This window comes from Nerophis ophidion, linkage group LG03, assembly GCF_033978795.1.
Source record: "Nerophis ophidion isolate RoL-2023_Sa linkage group LG03, RoL_Noph_v1.0, whole genome shotgun sequence".
NCBI lineage: Eukaryota > Metazoa > Chordata > Actinopteri > Syngnathiformes > Syngnathidae > Nerophis > Nerophis ophidion.
In genome coordinates, this window is record NC_084613.1 from 9,128,801 (window position 1) to 9,149,845 (window position 21,045).

Here is a 21,045-nt window from a genome sequence, read left to right on the forward strand (position 1 = left end):
CATTCACGAGAAGGAAGAAAGTGAGTGTGAAGGACACTGCTGAGAAGAAGCAAATTATTTGCATTAGCTTATAGCTAGGGATCGACATAACCTTGATTTCCATTCACGAGAAGGAAGAAAGTGAGTGTGAAGGACACTGCTGAGAAGAAGCAAATTATATGCATTAGCTTATAGCTAGGGATTGACATAACCTTGATTTCCATTCACGAGAAGGAAGAAAGTGAGTGTGAAACACTGCTGAGAAGAAGCAAATTATATGCATTAGCTTATAGCTAGGGATCGACATAACCTTGATTTCTATTCATGAGAAGAAAGAAAGTGAGTGTGAAGGACACTGCTGAGAAGAAGCGAATGATATTCATTGAATTAAAAAGTTTTAGCTTAAAGCTAGAGATCGACACACGGCACACTTTTATCCATGAAAATATGGAGAAGCTGCTGAAGGTGTGTTTGACAGAGAAACAGTTGGAAGGAGACACTGTGCATTCTTCAAGGTAAATGCCGACCGTTATTATTATATTATTTCATAAAACTATTGTAGTCGTTAATAGTATATTCTGTTGTATTGTATTAAATGTATATATATTACAATATTTCTTATGCCATAGTTAGTTTTTGAAAGGTATGTTATATATTAAAATGGTGCTGCTTTGGGGGTACCAAGCACCATTTAAATGTATTTCGATTATTTTCAATGAAAGATGTTTATTTGGCGAGCGAGTTAGAATGCCGTGATCCAGTGATGGCAACAAACAAAAAGACAACGTCCGACCTCAATTTTCCGACTGGGGATAAAAATGCACTTAAAAGATATTTATTAGCAACTTTTGCATACAGAAATAAGTCCTTTTATTTTGTTTATTTAGCTTCAATGTAATTATCACAATACATTGTACGGACAAAGCTCCACCCCAATCAATGACTCAAACACCACCTGGGAATCTCTGCAGTTGACTAATACATTCCCCAGGTAACAAAACACAACATAATCCCTCCATGTTACGCTCCATTTCCGCACAGTTAAAAAACATTACCTCTCTCAAGGCAGCGGTCTCCCTGTCTCGCTGATCCAGGAGGCTCTCCAGGTGATGCCGGTGCATCTCTGCATCTCCCAGCCTCCTGGTGCGCTCCTGGTCCTCCTCTGACGCCTTAGCAGATGGACCTGAGATGAGAAATGCAACACAATGCAGGCCTCCAATTTGTTGCCTTAATGGAGGGCTCATATTTGAGGGCACCAAGGCAAACAATTTTTTATTTCCATATATATATATATATATATATATATATATATATCCATACATATACATGCACATGCATGTATGTATGCAGCCCCTGCCTGGAAAGAAAAAAATCGAGATGTTTTGTGCGTGTCAAAAGGTCGGGATTTTTTCTAATTGTCAAAAAGTCAGATTTTTTTTGTCAAAAAGTCGGGATTTTTTCTAAGTGTCAAAAGGTCGGGATTTTTTTCCATGTGTCAAAAAGTCGGGATTTTTCTACTGTAAGTGTCCATAAGTCGGAAATTGTTTCGTCAAAAAGTCGGCCATTTTTTGGTCAAAAATTCTGGATTTTTTTCTGTGTTAAAAGGTTGGGATTTTTTCTAATTGTCAAAAAGTCAGAATTTTTTTTTTTGTCAAAAAGTAATGATTTTTTTGTCAAAAGGTCGAGATTTTTTCTAATTGTCAAAAAGTCGGACAATTTTTGTCAAAAAGTCAGGCCGGCCTATTAGTGATTCCCAAAGCCCCAAAAAAGTCTGCGGGCTATAGAGCGTTTTCCGTTCGGGCTCCAGTACTCTGGAATGCCCTCCCGGTAACAGTTCGAGATGCCACCTCAGTAGAAGCATTTAAGTCTCACCTTAAAACTCATTTGTATACTCTAGCCTTTAAATAGACTCCCTATTTAGACCAGTTGATCTGCCGTTTCTTTTCTTTTTCTTCTATGTCCCACTCTCCCTTGTGGAGGGGGTCCGGTCCGATCCGGTGGCCATGTACTGCTCGCCTGTGTATCGGCTGGGGACATCTCTGCGCTGCTGATCCGCCTCCGCTTGGGATGGTTTCCTGCTGGCTCCGCTGTGAACGGGACTCTCGCTGCTGTGTTGGATCCGCTTTGGACTGGACTCTCGCGACTGTGTTGGATCCATTGTGGATTGAACTTTCACAGTATCATGTTAGACCCGCTCGACATCCATTGCTTTCCTCCTCTCCAAGGTTCTCATAGTCATCATTGTCACCGACGTCCCACTGGGTGTGAGTTTTCCTTGCCCTTATGTGGGCCTACCGAGGATGTCGTAGTGGTTTGTGCAGCCCTTTGAGACACTAGTGATTTAGGGCTATATAAGTAAACATTGATTGATTGATTGATTGATTGATTTTTTCCAACTATCAAAAAGTCGGAAAAAATTGGGGGTCAAAAATTTGAGATTTTTTTCTGTGTCAAAAAATGGGGATTTTTTTGTAAGTGTCAAATGGACTGGATTTTTTGTAAGTGTTAAAAGGGTGGGATTTTTGTAAGTGTCAAAAAGTCGGAAATTGTTTCGTCAGAAAGTCGGCAATTTTTTGGTCAAAAATTCTGGATTTTTTTCTGTGTTAAAAGGTTGGGATTTTTTCTAATTGTCCAAAAGTCAGAATTTTTTTTTGTCAAAAAGTAGGGATTTTTTCTAAGTGTCAAAAAGTCATGATTTTTTTGTCAAAAGGTCGAGATTTTTTCAAATTGTCAAAAAGTCGGACATTTTTTGGTCAAAAAGTCAGGATTTTTTCCAACTATCAAAAAGTCTGGATTTTTCCAACTATCAAAAAGTCGGAAAAAATTGGGGGTCAAAAATTTGAGATTTTTTTCTGTGTCAAAAAATGGGGATTTTTTTGTAAGTGTCAAATGGACTGGATTTTTTGTAAGTGTTAAAAGGGTGGGATTTTTTGTAAGTGTCAAAAAGTCGGAAATTGTTTCGTCAGAAAGTCGGCAATTTTTTGGTCAAAAATTCTGGATTTTTTTCTGTGTTAAAAGGTTGGGATTTTTTCTAATTGTCGAAAAGTCAGAATTTTTTTTTGTCAAAAAGTAGGGATTTTTTCTAAGTGTCAAAAAGTCATGATTTTTTTGTCAAAAGGTCGAGATTTTTTCAAATTGTCAAAAAGTCGGACATTTTTTGGTCAAAAAGTCAGGATTTTTTCCAACTATCAAAAAGTCTGGATTTTTCCAACTGTCAAAAAGTCGGAAAAATTTTGGGGTCAAAAATTTTAGATTTTTTTCTGTCAAAAAATGGGGATTTTTTTTAAGTGTCAAATGGTCTGGATTTTTTGTAAGTGTTAAAAGGGCGGGATTTTTTGTAAATGTCAAAAAGTCTGAAATTTTTTTGTCAAAATGTCTGGATTTTTTTTTCCGAGTGTCAAAAAGTCTGGATTTTTCTACTGTAAGTGTCCAAAAGTCAGACATTCATATATGCATATATATATGCATGCATGCAAAAATATCTATAAATATTGGGGACCACTGTCCTAAAGTCTTAACAAGCTGCTCTGCTTTCTGACTCTGTCTGAGCAGTGAGCACCCAGCATTGTCCCGCCCACACAACCATCTGATTGGTTACATACAAAGCCAATCAGCAGTGCGTATTCAGAGCAATGTAACAGCCAATCAGCAGTGCGTATTCAGAACGCATGTCGAAAAGACATGTGTTTAGCAGCGGACATCGTACACTCCCCAAATTATAAAAAAACACTTCCCAGTCACAACTATTACAAACATCACTTTGAGCCCGTTGACATTTTAGAAACATAAACTGCAGTTCAGCTCGCTCACAGTTCTGGCTTGAGGTGATGTGAAGGCTAATTAGCTTTTAGCGTTACGTTAGCTCATTTTGCTGTGTGCGTGCGTGTGTGTGTGTGTGTGTGTGTGTGTGTTAGGGGCAGCAAAGCCCTGTCCGTCTGTTATTTCACATGAACTAACATGAACTCCATAGATTTCAGGGATGAATAGTCTCTCCTATTAATATTGTACTATTTTTCAACTATAGTTACATTAATCATACATAATGTAGTGAAGTGAAGTGAATTATATTTATATAGCGGTTTTCTCTAGTGACTCAAAGCGCTTTACATAGTGAAACCCAATATCTAATGTTTACATTTAAACCAGTGTGGGTGGCACTGGGAGCAGGTGGGTAAAGTGTCTTGCCCAAGGACACAACGGCAGTGACTAGGATGACAGAAGCGGGGATCTAACCTGCAACCCTCGAATTGCTGGCTCGGCCGCTCTACCAACCGAGCTATACCGTAGTAGCCGAGTTTTGAATGGCAGGGTCCCTGCTATCACATGTTGACATAAACATAACATTTACATAATAAAAGTCAACCACAGGCTTCCCAAATGCTGTAATAAATCAAGCATGATGAGTTGACTTGAAACTGTTTAATGTTGCACTTTTTTATATGTAGAAGAAAGGTTTTGTCATTTTTTTTTTAAATCAAAGCAACAACCTGAGGCAATTTAATGTGGATTAACGTGGGCAGAATTATTATAGTGTTCCCAATGTTAAAAGGATAAAGCCATTGTTTACAAATTTGATAAATAAATAACCAAAAAAATTCATATTTGTTTGTTTTCTTACTGTACCGAAAATGAACCGAACCGTGACCTCTAAACCGAGGTACGTACCGAACCGAAATTTTTGTGTACCATTACACCCCTGATATATATATATATATATATATATATATATATATATATACACATACATATATATTCAATGTTCACATAAAAGTAAACAAATCAATGTGTGTTACACACGTGGTCTTTGACAGCCAGGAATTAAAACAAACATTACATCCCTCGTCCATTAACTAGTAAAAAGTCAAGGGCGGTCACGGCATGTTTTTGCTGTAAATGCTGGACTATTTTGGAGAGCTGACAATGGCGAGATATCTCAGCAATGTACTGTCTGGGTATCAGCCTTCACTCCACATGCCCCAGCAATGATCATTTACTGGGACTGGAATATGTTGTGCATTCCTATCAGACAGTAGAGCACCTGAAACCTGGGCTGGTTCTGACAGATCCACATCATTTAGCTCAGGGGTCGGGAACCTTTTTAGCTGCGAGAGCCAAAAAGCCAAATATTTTAAAATATATTTCCGTAAGAGCCATATAATATTTTTTTTTAACACTGAACACAACTAAACACGTGCATTTTTAAGCAAGACCAACATTTCTAGAGTATAATAGGTCTCTTATTCTTTGTAATAACATTGTTATTCTGAAGCTAACTTTTGAGGGGGAGTGGCCTGCGGGCCTGCAGCGACAGGTGCGTAGAAGGCCCACCTGGGCCTTGTTATCTAATCACCTATCGCTCTGGTATAAGCAGCAGCCAGGAGGAGAGAATTGATTAACGTGGACCCCGACTTAAAGAAGTTGAAAAACTTATTTGGGTGTTACCATTTAGTGGTCAATTGTACGGAATATGTACTGTACTGTGCAATCTACTAATAAAAATATCAATCAATCAATCAAAAGACTGGGTTGGGGCTGGAAATACTAAAATAAAACAATATTGTAACCCTGAAACAGGCTCTCATGTCGGTGCTTGGGGGTCTGAGGAACCCCCGGGAGGGCAAGCCCCACACTAACCAATAATAAATAAATAACTTCTTACCATTGATGCAACTTCTTGAACAGATGTGGTAGAAAACGGATGGATGGATTAAAAATGCATGATAATGTTTTATATTTTGAACATTATTTTTAACACTGTGATTTCAAGTGAAATTAAAGCTGCAAGCAGCGTTGGTCGGGTCCGCCTTTGGCTGCTGCCCCCGAGACCCACGTTAGAAGACGCTTTGGAGCCACTATTTTGAGAATCTAATACATTGTGAAAGTAATGCAGTTGTTGTATTGAAGTGAAAATATCAAACTTCCTGTTGATTTTTGCTAAAGTATGTTAATTATTAAAATATAGTTCTAAGTGAGACCTACATAGTGTTTTTTGTTTCATGTCTCTCTGACATTCCTACCGGAAGTTACAAGCAGTTTTGTCTCTGTTTTCTTCCTATGAGCAGTTTGTCCGTGTTGTATTCCTAGGGGGGCGGTAGAGCGCAATTTTGAGTTTTGAGGTTAGGTTTTTCATTAGATCGCAATTTTTGCCAGACCTGATGTGTGTGTCAAGTTTGGTGAGTTTAGAAGCATTTTAACGGGGTCAAATAACAGCTCAAAGAGGCAAAAATTACATTTTTTAGGAGACTTTGCACAGGGGTTCTTTGAAGGCGCGTAAAATCAAAACCTGAGAACTTATCAAAACTGTGTTCTATACTGTTAATCAGAAGGGTTCAATCTCTCCCCTGTGCGAGTTTGAAGCCAAAACAACAAACGCACTCAGAGGAGATAATGTTTGAAGAAAGGTGACCGGTTTTTACAAAACTTTTGTTTTGAAGGGGGGATTGCAAACTTCCTGTTGATTTTTGTTGGGGGTTGTCAATCTATGAAATGTAGGTCTAAGCGAGACCTACATAGAGGTTTTCGTTTCATGTCTATGACATTCTTACCGGAAGTTACAAGCAGTTTTGTCTGTGTTTTCTTCCTAGGAGCAGTTTTTTCAGTGTTTTATTCAAAAATAGCGCTAGAGCGCAATTTTGAGTTGTGGGGTTTGGTTTTTTCACTAGATCGCAATATTTGCCAGTCCTTATGTGTGTGCCAAGTTTGGTGACTTTTGAAGCATTTTAAAAGGGGCCAAATTACAGCGCAAAGAGGCAAAAATTCCCTTTTTTTGCAAAAATGTTATTTTGAAGGGGTTTTTGCCAACTTCCTGTAGATGTTTGCTGAAAGAAGTGAGTGTATGAAAATTGGGTCTAAGTCAGACCTACATAGGAGTTTTTGTTTCATGTCGCTATGACATTCCTAACAGACGTTACATGCAGTTTTGTCTGTAATTTTTTCCTAGGGGGCGCTAGAGCGCAATTTTCATTTTGGGGGATTGGTTGCTTAATATGTTGGGAAGGTTTGCTATACCGACATGTGTGTCAAATTTGGGGAGTTTTGAAGCATGTTAAGGGGGTCAAATTACAGCGCGTAGGTGCGGAATAATAATAAAACACAGCAGTTTCAATAGGGTCCTTGGCCCATGGGCCTGCCGACCCTAATTATTCATTACTTATCGAGCCATTTATCAACAACATCCAGAAACTCCAATCTGTAATTTGACCCCCTTAACATGCTTCAAAACTCACCAAATTTTACACACACATCAGGAATGGTGAAAATTGCCATCCAATAAAAAAACCAACCCCAACAATGAAAATTGGGTTCTAGCGCCCCCTAAGAAAAAAAACTGATAAAACTGCTTGTAAATTCTGTTAGGAATGTCGTAGAGTGATGAAACAAAAACTTCTATGTAGGTCTGACTAAGATCGGGACTCGGGTCACGGCGGCAGCGGCCAAAGGCGGACCCGACCAACGCTGCTTGCAGCTTTAATTATTCATTATTTATCGTGTTAAGCAACGTCAGCTCAGATTTATCCGAGAGCCAGATGCAGTCATCAAAAGAGCCACATCTGGCTCTAGAGCCATAGGTTCCCTACCCCTGCTTTAGCTGAACGTGGACTAGACCATAAATATCTTTAATACAAGCCTGAGCTGCACATAGAAGGGCCTCGCACTCCCCCACACTCACCTTTGCTCTGCAGCATCTCCAGGAGTTTCTTAATGGACTCGTCTCGGGCCCCCAGGGTTTGCTTCTGCGTGTCGATCCTCAACTCCATCTCCTCCAAGGTTTTCCTGAGCAGAAAGAGCTCTTTGGCCTGCCTGTCGTGCTCGCACTGGAGCCGCCTGAAGTTCTCCTCGGTAGGCTCGGACGACAGGGCCAGGTCCCGGACTTGGCTGGCGGGGTCCTGCTGGAGCAGCTGGTTTAGGTCTCTCTGGATCCTCAGCTCGTCCTGGAGCGCCTGTACCGTCATCTGGAGATGCTGGGAGAGGGAAAACGGTACAATTGATGCTGGGTCTAAAGCAGGGGTCGGCAAACAAAATCGTTGAAGGAGTCGTATTGGACCAAAAATAAGAAAAAACTCATCTGTCTCAAGCCACAAAAACTTAAAATCCGTATGTATATAAGTGTTATAATGAAGGCAACACATGATGTAAGTGTCTATATTTTCTTACGTTCAAAATGACTTTAAAAGTCTTATATAAGTGTTATAATGAAGACAACATGACATAAGTGTCTATATTATCCTACTATCAAAAAAACTTTAAAAGTCTTATATATCTGTTATAAATAAGACAACACATGATGTGTCTATATTAGCTATAATAACCTACTATCAAAATTATTTTAAAAGTCTCATAAACGTGTTATAATGAAGGCAACACATGATGTAAGTGTCTATATTATCTTACGATCAAAATGACTTTAAAAATCTTATATAAGTGTTATAATGAAGGCAACACATGATGTAAGTGTCTATATTATCCTACTGTCAAAATTACTTTAAAAGTCTTATATAAGTGTTATAATGAAGGCAACACATGATGTAAGTGTCTATATTATCTTACGATCAAAATGACTTTAAAAATCTTATATAAGTGTTATAATGAAGACAACACATGACGCAAGTGTCTATATTATCCTACTGTCAAAATTACTTTAAAAGTCTTATATAAGTGTTATAATGAAGGCAACACATGATGTAAGTGTCTATATTATCTTACGATCAAAATGACTTTAAAAGTCTTATATAAGTGTTATAATGAAGGCAACACATGATGTAAGTGTCTATATTATCCTACTGTCAAAATTACTTTAAAAGTCTTATATAAGTGTTATAATGAAGGCAACACATGATGTAAGTGTCTATATTATCTTACGATCAAAATGACTTTAAAAGTCTTATATAAGTGTTATAATGAAGGCAACACATAAGTGTCTATATTATACTACCGTCAAAATTACTTTAAAAGTCTTATATAAGTGTTATAATGAAGGCAACACATGATGTAAGTGTCTACATTATCCTACTCTCAAAATTACTTTAAAAGTCTTATATATCTGTTATAAATAAGACAACACATGATGTAAGTGTCTATATTATCTTATGATCAAAATGACTTTAAAAGTCTTATATAAGTGTTATAATGAAGACAACACATGACACAAGTGTCTATATTATCCTACTGTCAAAATTACTTTCAAAGTCTTATATAAGGGTTATAATGAAGGCAACACATGATGTGTCTATATTATCTTACGATCAAAATGACTTTAAAAGTCTTATATAAGTGTTATAATGAAGGCAAAACATGATGTAAGTGTCTATATTATCCTACTCTCAAAATGACTTTAAAAGTCTTATATATCTGTTATAAATAAGACAACACATGATGTAAGTGTCTATATTATCCTACTGTCAAAATGACTTTAAAAGTCTTATATAAGTGTTATAATGAAGGCAACACATGATGTAAGTGTCTATATTAGCCTACTATCAAAATGACTTTAAAAGTCTTATATATCTGTTATAAATAAGACAACACATGATGTAAGTGTCTATATTGTCTTACTGTTAAAATGACTTTGAAAGTCTTATATAAGTGTTATAATGAAGGCAACACATAAGTGTCTAAATTAGCTATAATAACCTAATATCAAAATGACTTTAAAAGCCATATATAAGTGTTATAATGAGGACAACACGTGACGTAAGTGTCTATATTATCTCTAGTTTTTAGTATAAGTTTGCTGGTTTACAGAAATGTAATACTAAGAGCGTATCGTTATGTCAAGATAACGGCATGAGCATTTACTTCATTTAAGAAGATTTTTCAACATACCGAGAAAACAGGTTTCATATTTGTTTTTTCTATCAAGAAAAATGTACTTTTTTTAAAGGTATTTTGGGGTTCATTGAGGTCAGCTCATTTTACTTCTTTTGGAAAGTCTTGACAAGCCAAATTTTCCTGTTCTATTGGCAGATACTTTTGCTAAGTTCAAGTAAAACACCCCTCATTTTTGTATTTTTTCCCCCTTGTTTTTGAACACTGACTTTTTGTAGTGTAGTATAGTACTGTTTTTTTTTTTTTTTTAATTAATCAATCCAACAAAACAATACACAGCAACACCATAACAATGCAATCCAATTCCAAAACCAAACCTGACCCAGCGACACCCAGAACAGCAATAAACAGAGCAATTGAGAAGACACAAACATGACAAAAACAGTATCAATATTAGTAACAATTTCAACATAGCAGTGATTAAAAATCCCTCATTGACATTATAATTAGACATTCATAAAAAATAAAAATAAAAATAGAAAATAGAACAATAATGTCACAGTGGCTTACACTTGCATTGCATCTAATAAGCTTGAGAACACACTGCGTCCAATATTTTCACAAAGATAAAATAAGTCATATTTTTGGTTCATTTAATATTTAAAGCCGGTGTTTTTTTAAACATAGTATAGTACCGTTTTTGATTCATTACTACTGCGATACCATACTAGTACCGGTGTAGCGTACAACCCTAAATGCAACACAGTACGGCTGCATTGACAAACTGTCACCGTCGTGTGTGCAGAGATTCAGGAGTAGAAGATGAGTCAAGTGGAAAAAATGATGAGGGTTTTGTGCAATGCCATGCACGACTTTGGTCCAATCCCTGGGATTTTGTATATTTTCACGGAAAATGTGGGGCCGCTTGTTGTAATTATACGATTCCAACTTCCAACTGTCTAAGCATCCAGAAAATGGCTTGGTGGAGGTACAAACCCTGTTTCCATATGAGTTGGGAAATTGTGTTAGATGTAAATATAAACAGAATACAATGATTTACAAATCATTTTCAACCCATATTCAGTTGAATATGCTACAAAGACAACATATTTGATGTTCAAACTGCTAAAAAAAAAAATTTTTTGAAAATAATCATTAACTTTAGAATTTGATGCCAGCAAAACGTGACAAAAAAGTTGGGAAAGGTGGCAATAAATACTGATAAAGTTGAGGAATGCTCATCAAACACTTATTTGGAACATCCCACAGGTGTGCAGGCTAATTGGGAACAATGTGGGTGCCATGATTGGGTATAAAAACAGCTTCCCAAAAAACGTTCAGTCTTTCACAAGAAAGGATGGGGCGAGGTACACCCCTTTGTCCACAACTGTGTGAGCAAATAGTCAAAAAGTTTAAGAACAACGTTTCTCAAAGTGCAATTGCAAGGAATTTAGGGATTTCAACATCTACGCTCCATAATATCATCAAAAGGTTCAGAGAATCTGGAGAAATCACTCCACGTAAGCGGCATGGCCGGAAACCAACATTGAATGACCGTGAGCTTCGATCCCTCAAAAACCGACATCAATGTCCAAAGGATATCACCACATGGGCTCAGGAACACTTCAAAAAAACACTGTCACTAAATACAGTTTGCCGCTACATCTGTAAGTGCAAGTTAAAGCTCTACTATGCAAAGCGAAAGCCATTTATCAACAACATCCAGAAACACCGTCGGCTTGTCTGGGCCTGAGATCATCTAAGATGGACTGATGCAAAGTGGAAAAGTGTTCCGTGGTCTGACGAGTCCACATTTCAAATTGTTTTTGGAAATATTCAACATCGTGACCAAAGGGGAAGCAAACCATCCAGACTATTATCGACGCAAAGTTCAAAAGCCAGCATCTGTGATGGTATGGGGGTGCATTAGTGCCCAAGGCATGGGTAACTTACACATCTGTGAAGGCACCATTAATGCTGAAAGGTACATACCGGTTTTGGAACAACATATGCTGCCATCTAAGCGCCGTCTTTTTCATGGATGCCCCTGCTTATTTCAGCAAGACGACGCCAAGCCACATTCAGCACGTGTTACAACAGCGTGGCTTCGTAAAAAAAAAGAGTGCGGGTACTTTCCTGGCCCGCCTGCAGTCCAGACCTGTCTCCCATCATTGAAGTACTTATTACACAGCAGCTATTTGATTGTACCGTGCATCTTAATTGAAGTTTTAATAACACATTTGGAGGTATTGAAATCGCCATGTAAAATCGCCAATGCTAACCGCAGCCTATCTATGGAAAATCCAATGAAAATTAGCATCAAGCTAACACATTTTGTAAAAATTCAACGTTTTTTTGAGTATAATTACAGTTGCAAAGGCAAGACATTAAATGGCAGTAGTGTATAGTTTATGGTGTGTTGTTTAGGTGTATGTTGCGCCCTAAAAAGTGTCAATACTGTAGGTACTGTACTTATTACACAGCAGCTGTTTGATTGTACCGTGCATCTTAATTGAAGTTTTAATTAACACTTTTGGAGGTATTGAAATCGCCATGTAAAATCGCCAATGCTAACCGCAGCCTATCTATGGAAAATCCAATGTAAATTAGCATCAAGCTAACACATTTTGTAAAAATTCAACGTTTTTTTGAGTATAATTTTAGAAGCGTAAAATACGACAACGGAGACCCCGGACTGTTGAACGACTGAAGCTTTACATAAAACAAGAATGGGAAAGAATTCCACTTTCAAAGCGTCAACAATTAGTTTCCTCAGTTCCCAAACGTTTATTGAGTGTTGTTAAAAGAAAAGGTGGTGTAACACAGCGGTGAACATGCCCTTTCCCAACTACTTTGGCAAGAGTTGCAGCCATACAATTCAAAGTTAATTATTATTTGCAAAAAATAATAAAGTTTATGAGTTTGAACATCAAATATCTTGTCTTTGTGGTGCATTTAACTGAATATGGGTTGAAAAGGATTTGCAAATCATTGTATTCTGTTTATATTTACATGTAACACAATTTCCCAGCTCATATGGAAACGGGGTTTGTATTACCAGTGACAGCATTTGTGTGACATTGCAGTGAAACACGGTGTTGTTTTGTGGCATTTGACGCCAGGCAGAGCTGGGCGGCGTCACAGGCGCGACTGTGAGCGTTTTCACAAGGCAGAACAAAGAGATGAGTCTTTTCTCCCCCCTCGTCCCTCCCTACGTTCTCATCCTCACAGCATCCTTATCTTCCTGCCTCCAATTCTCTCCTTCACGCCAACACTCCTTTTTTTTCTAGTGTGTGACTGTGGCTGACTCACTGCTGTGACGTCTCCCATCCGCCGCGCCACCCCGCTGAGCGACACATATGCACACATGTACTGTATCAACTAGGGCTGGGCGATATGTCCAAATACTCGATTTATCTCGGGTTTGTCTCTGTGCGATAGAGAAAATGACTATATGGTGATATTGGAGTATACGTTCTCACGCAGTTGCTTTTAGCTGCAGGCATTACTCTTCTCACTCTTTCTTGTCTCTCCTTCTCACAGAGACGTAAAACAAGCGCACCTTCCTACATATGTCACATACTGTCGCGCGTGCAACGTCAAAAAATTATAAATTAGCACCTAACTAAAACATTTTGTAAAAATTGGACGTTTTTTGGAGTAAAATAACAGTTGCAAGGGCAAGACATTAGAAGGCAGACGTGTATATAGTTTATGGTGTGTTGTTTAGGGTTTTGTTGCGCCCTAAAAAGTGTTAATACTGTAGGTACTGTACTTATTACACAGCAGCTGTTTGATTGTACCGTGCATCTTAATTGAAGTTTTAATAACACATTTGGAGGTATTGAAATCGCCAATTCTAACCGCAGCCTATAAATGGAAAATCCAATGTAAATTAGCATCAAGCTAACAAATTTTGTAAAAATTCAACGTTTTTTTGAGTATAATTACAGTTGCAAGGGCAAAACATTAAATAGCAGTAGTGTAAAGTTTATGGTGTGTTGCTTAGGGTTTTGTTGCGCCCTGAAAAGTGTTAATACTGTAGGTACTGTACTTATTACACAGCAGCTGTTTGATTGTACCGTGCATCTTAATTGAAGTTTTAATAACACATTTGGAGGTATTGAAATCGCCATGTAAAATTGCCAATGCTAACCGCAGCCTATCTATGGAAAATCCAATGTAAATTAGCATCAAGCTAACACATTTGGTAAAAATTGAACGTTTTTCAGAGTATAATTACATTTGCAAGGGCAAAACATTAAATGGCAGTCGTGTAAAGTTTATGGTGTGTTGTTTAGGGTTTGATTGCGCCCTGAAAAGTGTTAATACTGTAGGTACTGTACTTATTACACAGCAGCTGTTTGATTGTACCGTGCATCTTAATTGAAGTTTTAATAACACATTTGAAGGTATTGAAATCGCCATGTAAAATCGCCAATGCTAACCGCAGCCTATCTATGGAAAATCCAATGTAAATTAGCATCAAGCTAACACATTTTGTAAAAATTCAACGTTTTTTGGAGTATAATTACATTTGCAAGGGCAAAACATTAAATGGCATTAGTGTATAGCTTATGGTGTGTTGTTTAGGTTTTTGTTGCGCCCTAAAAAGTGTTAATACTGTAGGTACTGTACTTATTACACAGCAGCTGTTTGATTGTACCGTGCATCTTAATTGAAGTTTTAATAACACATTTGGAGGTATTGAAATCGCCAATTCTAACCACAGCCTATCTATGGAAAATCCAATGAAAATTAGCATCAAGCTAACACATTTGGTAAAAATTGAACATTTTTTGGAGTATAATTACAGTTGCAAGGGCAAGGCATTAAATGGCAGTAGTATATAGTTTATGGTGTGTTGCTTAGGGTTTTGTTGCGCCCTGAAAAGTGTTAATACTGTAGGTACTGTACTTATTACACAGCAGCTGTTTGATTGTACCGTGCATCTTAATTGAAGTTTTAATAACACATTTGGAGGTATTGAAATCGCCATGTAAAATTGCCAATGCTAACCGCAGCCTATCTATGGAAAATCCAATGTAAATTAGCATCAAGCTAACAAATTTTGTAAAAATTTAACGTTTTTCAGAGTATAATTACATTTGCAAGGGCAAAACATTAAATGGCAGTCGTGTAAAGTTTATGGTGTGTTGTTTAGGGTTTGATTGCGCCCTGAAAAGTGTTAATACTGTAGGTACTGTACTTATTACACAGCAGCTGTTTGATTGTACCGTGCATCTTAATTGAAGTTTTAATAACACATTTGAAGGTATTGAAATCGCCATGTAAAATCGCCAATGCTAACCGCAGCCTATCTATGGAAAATCCAATGTAAATTAGCATCAAGCTAACACATTTTGTAAAAATTGAACGTTTTTTGGAGTATAATTACAGTTGCAAGGGCAAAACATTAAATGGCAGTAGTATATAGTTTATGGTGTGTTGTTTAGGTTTTTGTTGCGCCCTAAAAAGTGTCAATACTTTGGGTACTGTACTTATTACACAGCAGCTGTTTGATTGTACCGTGCATCTTAGTTGAAGTTTTAATTAACACATTTGGAGGTGTTGAAATCGCCATGTAAAATTGCTAATGCTAACCGCAGCCTATAATGGAAAATAGATAGGCTGCTATCTAAATGTGTTAGCATCAAGCTAACACATTTTGTAAAAATTGAACGTTTTTGGAGTATAATTACAGATGCAAGGGCAAGACATTAAATGGCAGTAGTGTATAGTTTATGGTGTGTTTTTAGGTTTTTGTTGTGCCCTAAAAAGTGTTAATACAATAAGTGTTGTACTTATTAAACAGCGGCCTGCGTAACATTAGCTGTGATGCTAGCGGAGAGAAAGAAGGTGCGAATCTGGTAGAAAATGAAAGAAGAATTCAGTCCAAAGAAAAACACCACGGGGTCCACGGTGGATTGGCTTCAAGAGGGGAGATGTTGAACAGACAGCCATAATATGTCAGTTATGCGGCAAAAGCGTTGCTACAAAAAGTAATGTGTAGCGTCATTTGAAAAGTCACCCGCCAGTCCTTGAAACTCTGCATGTCAACATCTCCGTTCAACAAAATGCCCACGCAACCATTTCCACATCAACAGGAGGAGCTTCTATCCCCAAGCCACTGCATAGTCGATTAACACTTTATTACAATTGCACAAAACCGCACGCACAATAATTACTTTACATACCACTGGAATTACCGGACTAAAATACTGTTCATTCAATGACTGTGGGGCGGTAAGGCGAAGTGGGTAGAGCGGCCGTGCCAGAAACCTGAGGGTTGCAGGCTCGCTCCCCGCCTCTTGACATTCAAATCGCTGCCAATGTGTCCCTGGGCAGGACACTTCACCCTTGCCCCCGGTGCCACTCACACTGGTGAATGAATTCCTTCACGTACTGTGCCCATTCCTTCACGTACTGTGCGTCCTGGACCTGCTTTGCATAATATATGTGACCACTCCTTTTAGAGGCGGCCTCAGTGATGTTGACTATAGAACTCTGAATGAAAAGAGGGAACCTTAGAACGTAGGGTGAGACTGTGACTAAGTGTGCAGCTCCATGCGTTCTCCTCATGAGCTAAATTGAACTCTGTCTCTGCATGGTTCCTTGCTTCTTGTCTGATTAATACATGTCGTCAGTGTTTGAACCTGAATGATGGGTTCCCAATTTTCTGTGAGCGCTTTGAGTATTTAATAATAGAAAAGCGCCATATAAAAGCGAATCCATTATGACTGTAAATAATGTAAAAACAAGAGTATAAAGAAGTCATATAGTTCCATTACCTTTGTTCATACTATTGTCACTACTCAACTGCCAAAGGACTGTAGACACCTTAATATTTGTTGCTTCCTGTTCCTATACTGTTATACTATCAATCAATAATTTTATATATATATATATATATATATATATATATATATATATATATATATATATATATATATATATATATATATTATTTGGTCAGAACCTTCCTACAGAAGCTCTTATCTTTGTCCAGGTGATGTCAGATGAAACAAAAATGGAGCCTGTTTGGCCACAATACCCAGAGCCCAAAAAAAGTCTGCGGGATATAGAGTGTTTTCTATTGGGGCTCCAGTACTCTGGGAAACCCTCCCGGTAACAGTTAGAGATGCTACCTCAGTAGAAGCATTTAAGTCCCATCTTAAAACTCATTTGTATACTCTAGCCTTTAAATAGACCTCCTTTTTAGACCAGTTGATCTGCCTTTTCTTTTCTTTTCTCCTCTTATACCCTCTCAAAGGGGCACAGGTCCGGTGGCCATGGATGAAGTGCTGTGCTGTCCGAGTCGGGACCCGGGGTGGACTGCTCGCTTGTGCATCAGTTGGGGACATCTCCATGCTGCTGACCCGTCTCCGCTCGGGATGGTCTCCTGTTGGCCCCACTATGGACTGGACTCTCACTATTACATTAGATCCACTATGGACTGGACTCTCACTATTACGTTAGATCCACTATGGACTGGACTTTCACAATATTATGTTAGATCCACTATGGACTGGACTCTCACTATTACGTTAGATCCACTATGGACTGGACTCTCACACTATTATGTTAGATCCACTATGGACTGGACTCTCACAATATATTAGACCCACTATGGACTGGACTAAAACAATATGTTAGACCCACTATGGACTGGACTCTCACTATTATGTTAGATCCACTATGGACTGGATTCGCAAATTATTATGTTAGATCCACTATGGACTGGACTCTCACACTATTATGTTAGATCGACTATGGACTCGACTCTCACTATTATGTTCGATCCACTATAAACTGGACTATCACTATTGTGTTAGATCCACTATAGACTGGACTCTCACACTATTATGTTAGATCCACTATGGACTGGACTTTCACAATATTATGTAAGATCCACTATGGACTGGACTATCACTATATTAATTTAGACCCACTCTATGTCCATAGCTTTTTGGTCTCCCCTAAATAAACATTGATTGATTGAATATGTTTGGAGGACAAAAAGTGAGGCCTTTAATCCCAGGAACACCATGCACACCGTCAAGCATGGTGGTGGTAGTATTATGCTCTGAGCCTGTTTTGCTGCCAATGGAAATTGTGCTTTACAGAGAGTAAATGGGACAATGAAAAAGGAGGATTACCTACAAATTTTTCAGGACAAGCTAAAATCATCAGACCTGGATGTTGGGTCTTGGGCGCAGTTGGACAATGACCCCAAAAACACGTCAAAAGTGGTAAAGCAATGGCTAAATCAGGCTAGAATGAAGGTTTTAGAAAGGCCTTCCCAAAGTCCCGACTTAAACGTGTGGACAACGCTGAAGAAACAAGTCCATGTCAGAAAGCCAACTTTTGACCAGGACTGTATATACACAAGAGCAAAAGGCCTTGGAGGTGCAGGCAGACATGTGAAAGCAGACATCTTTAAATTACGACACCCACTCGTTAGCGCGCCGCTGGTGAGACATTAGTGGAATTAGTCCACAGTGATTGTGTGACCCAGCAGGAGGAACATTAGAGGGGCTGCCCTTTCATTAAGGATCATGATGGAACAATCATGGCTTCTTCGCTTCAATTCAGCCTCCTCCACAAGACATTGGACAGCCTTATTATTACTGTACTACCACAACATTATCACTGTACTACCACAACATTATTACTGTACTACCACAACATTATTACTGTACTACCACAACATTATTACTGAACTACCACAACATTATTACTGTACTACCACAACATTATTACTGTACTACCACAACATTATTACTGTACTACCACAACATTGTTACTGTACTACCACAACATTATTACTGTACTACCACAACATTATTACTGAACTACCACAACATTATTACTGTACTACCACAACATTATTACTGTACTACCACAACATTATTACTGTACTACCACAACATTATTACTGTACTACCACAACATTACTGTACTACCACATTACTGTACTACCACATTACTGTACTACCACAACATTATTACTGTACTACCACAACATTATCACTGTACTACCACAACATTATCACTGTACTACCACAACATTGTTACTGTACTACCACAACATTGTTACTGTACTACCACAACATAATTACTGTACTACCACAACATTATTACTGTACTACCACAACATTATTACTGTACTACCACAACATTGTTACTGTACTACCACAACATTATTACTGTACTACCACAACATTACTGTACTACAACAACATTATTACTGTACTACCACAACATTACTGTACTACCACAACATTGTTACTGTACTACCACAAAATTGTTACTGTACTACCACAACATCACTGTACTTTCCACGACATTATTACTGTATTACCACAACATTACCACTGTACTACCACAACATTATTACACAACCACAACATTATTACTGTACTACCACAACATTACTGAACTACCACAACATTATTACTGTACTACCACAACATTACTGAACTACCACAACATTACACTAGTACCACAACATTACTGTACTACCAGAACATTACTGTACTACCACATCATAATTACTGTACAACATTACTGAACTACCATATCATAATTACTGTACTACCACAACATTACTGAACTACCACAACATTATTACTATACTACCACAACATTACTGTACTACCACATCATTACTTTACCACCACGACATTGTTATTGTACTACCACAACATTATTACTGTACTACCAAAACATTATTACTGTACTATCACAACATTATTAATGCACTACCAAAACATTACTGTTCTACCACAACATTATTACTGTACTACCACAACATTACTGTACTACCACAACATCGTTACTTTACTAACACAACATTGTTACTGTACTACCACAACATTACTGTACTACCACAACATTACTGAACTACCACAACATTATTACTATACTACCACAACATTACTGTACTACCACATCATTACTTTACCACCACGACATTGTTATTGTACTACCACAACATTATTACTGTACTACCACAACATTATTACTGTACTATCACAACATTATTAATGCATTACCAAAACATTACTGTTCTACCACAACATTATTACTGTACTACCACAACATCGTTACTTTACTAACACAACATTGTTACTGTACTACCACAACATTAATGTACTACCACAACATTACTGTACTACCACAACATTAGTGAACTCCCACAACATTATTACTGTACTACCACAACATTACTGTACTTCCACATTACTGTATTACCACAACATTACCACTGTACTACCACAACATTATTACTGTACTACCACAACATTATTACTGTACTACCACAACATTACTGAACTACCACAACATTATTACTGTACTACCACAACATTACTGAACTACCACAACATTATTACTGTACTACCACAACATAATTACTGTAGTGCCACATTACTGTACTACCACAACATTATTACTGTACTACCACAACATTACTGTACTACCACAACATTATTACTGTACTACCACAACATTATTACTGTACTACCACAACATTATTACTGTACTAGGCATGGAAACTGTTTCTACCAACATTTGTGAAAGAATTGGCCGCTCTCAGTGATTTCCAGCGTGGAACTGTCATAGGATGCCACCTGTGCAACGAATCCAGTCGTGAAATGTCCTAAATATTCCAAAGTCAACTGTGGTCTTTATTACAAGAAAATGAGTTTGGGAACAACAGCAACTCAGCCACCAAGTGGTAGGCCACGTAAACTGACAAGAGAGGGGTCAGCGCATAGTGCAAAGACTTTCTGCACAGTCAGTTGCTACAGAGCTCCAAACTTCATGTGACCATCCAATTAGCCCACGTACAGTACGCAGAGAGCTTCATGGAATGGGTTTCCATGGCCGGGCAACTGCATCTAAGCCATACATCACCAAGTCCAATGCAAAGCTTGGGATGCAGTGCTGTAAAGCACGTCACCACTGGACTGTGGAGGAGTGGAGACGCCTTTTCTGGAGTGATGAATCACGCTTTTCCATCTGGCAATCTGAGGGACGAGTCCGGGTTTGGAGGTTGCCAGGACAACTGTACAATTACGGACTGCATTGTACCCAGTGTGAAATTTGGTGGAGGAGGAATTATGGTGTGGGGTTGGTTTTCAGGAGTTGGGCTTGGCCCCTTATTTCCAGTGAAAGGAAATTTGAATGCTCCAGGATACCAAAGCATTTTGGACAATTCCATGCTCCCAACTTTGTGGGAACCGTTTGGCGCGGGGCCCCTTCCACTTCCAACATGACTGTGTACCAGTGCACAAA

At 38.1% G+C, this 21,045-nt stretch overlaps 1 protein-coding gene across 5 annotated transcripts in view; it reads right to left on the reverse strand.

The window, feature by feature from the left end:
• The window catches only part of LOC133549077 (ELKS/Rab6-interacting/CAST family member 1-like), a 76,279-nt gene that overhangs the window by 39,819 nt on the left and 15,415 nt on the right, over positions 1–21,045 (reverse strand). For all 5 annotated transcript variants that reach the window (XR_009806021.1, XR_009806020.1, XM_061894181.1 and 2 more), the window contains exons 4-5: positions 7,649–7,940; positions 1,035–1,162 (exon numbers count right to left, since the gene is read on the reverse strand). Coding sequence is in view for 3 of the 5 variants with exons in the window: in XM_061894181.1 (XP_061750165.1) it covers positions 1,035–1,162; positions 7,649–7,940 (420 nt within the window). In the remaining 2 variants the exon portion in view is untranslated. The remainder of the gene's footprint in view (positions 1–1,034; positions 1,163–7,648; positions 7,941–21,045) is intronic.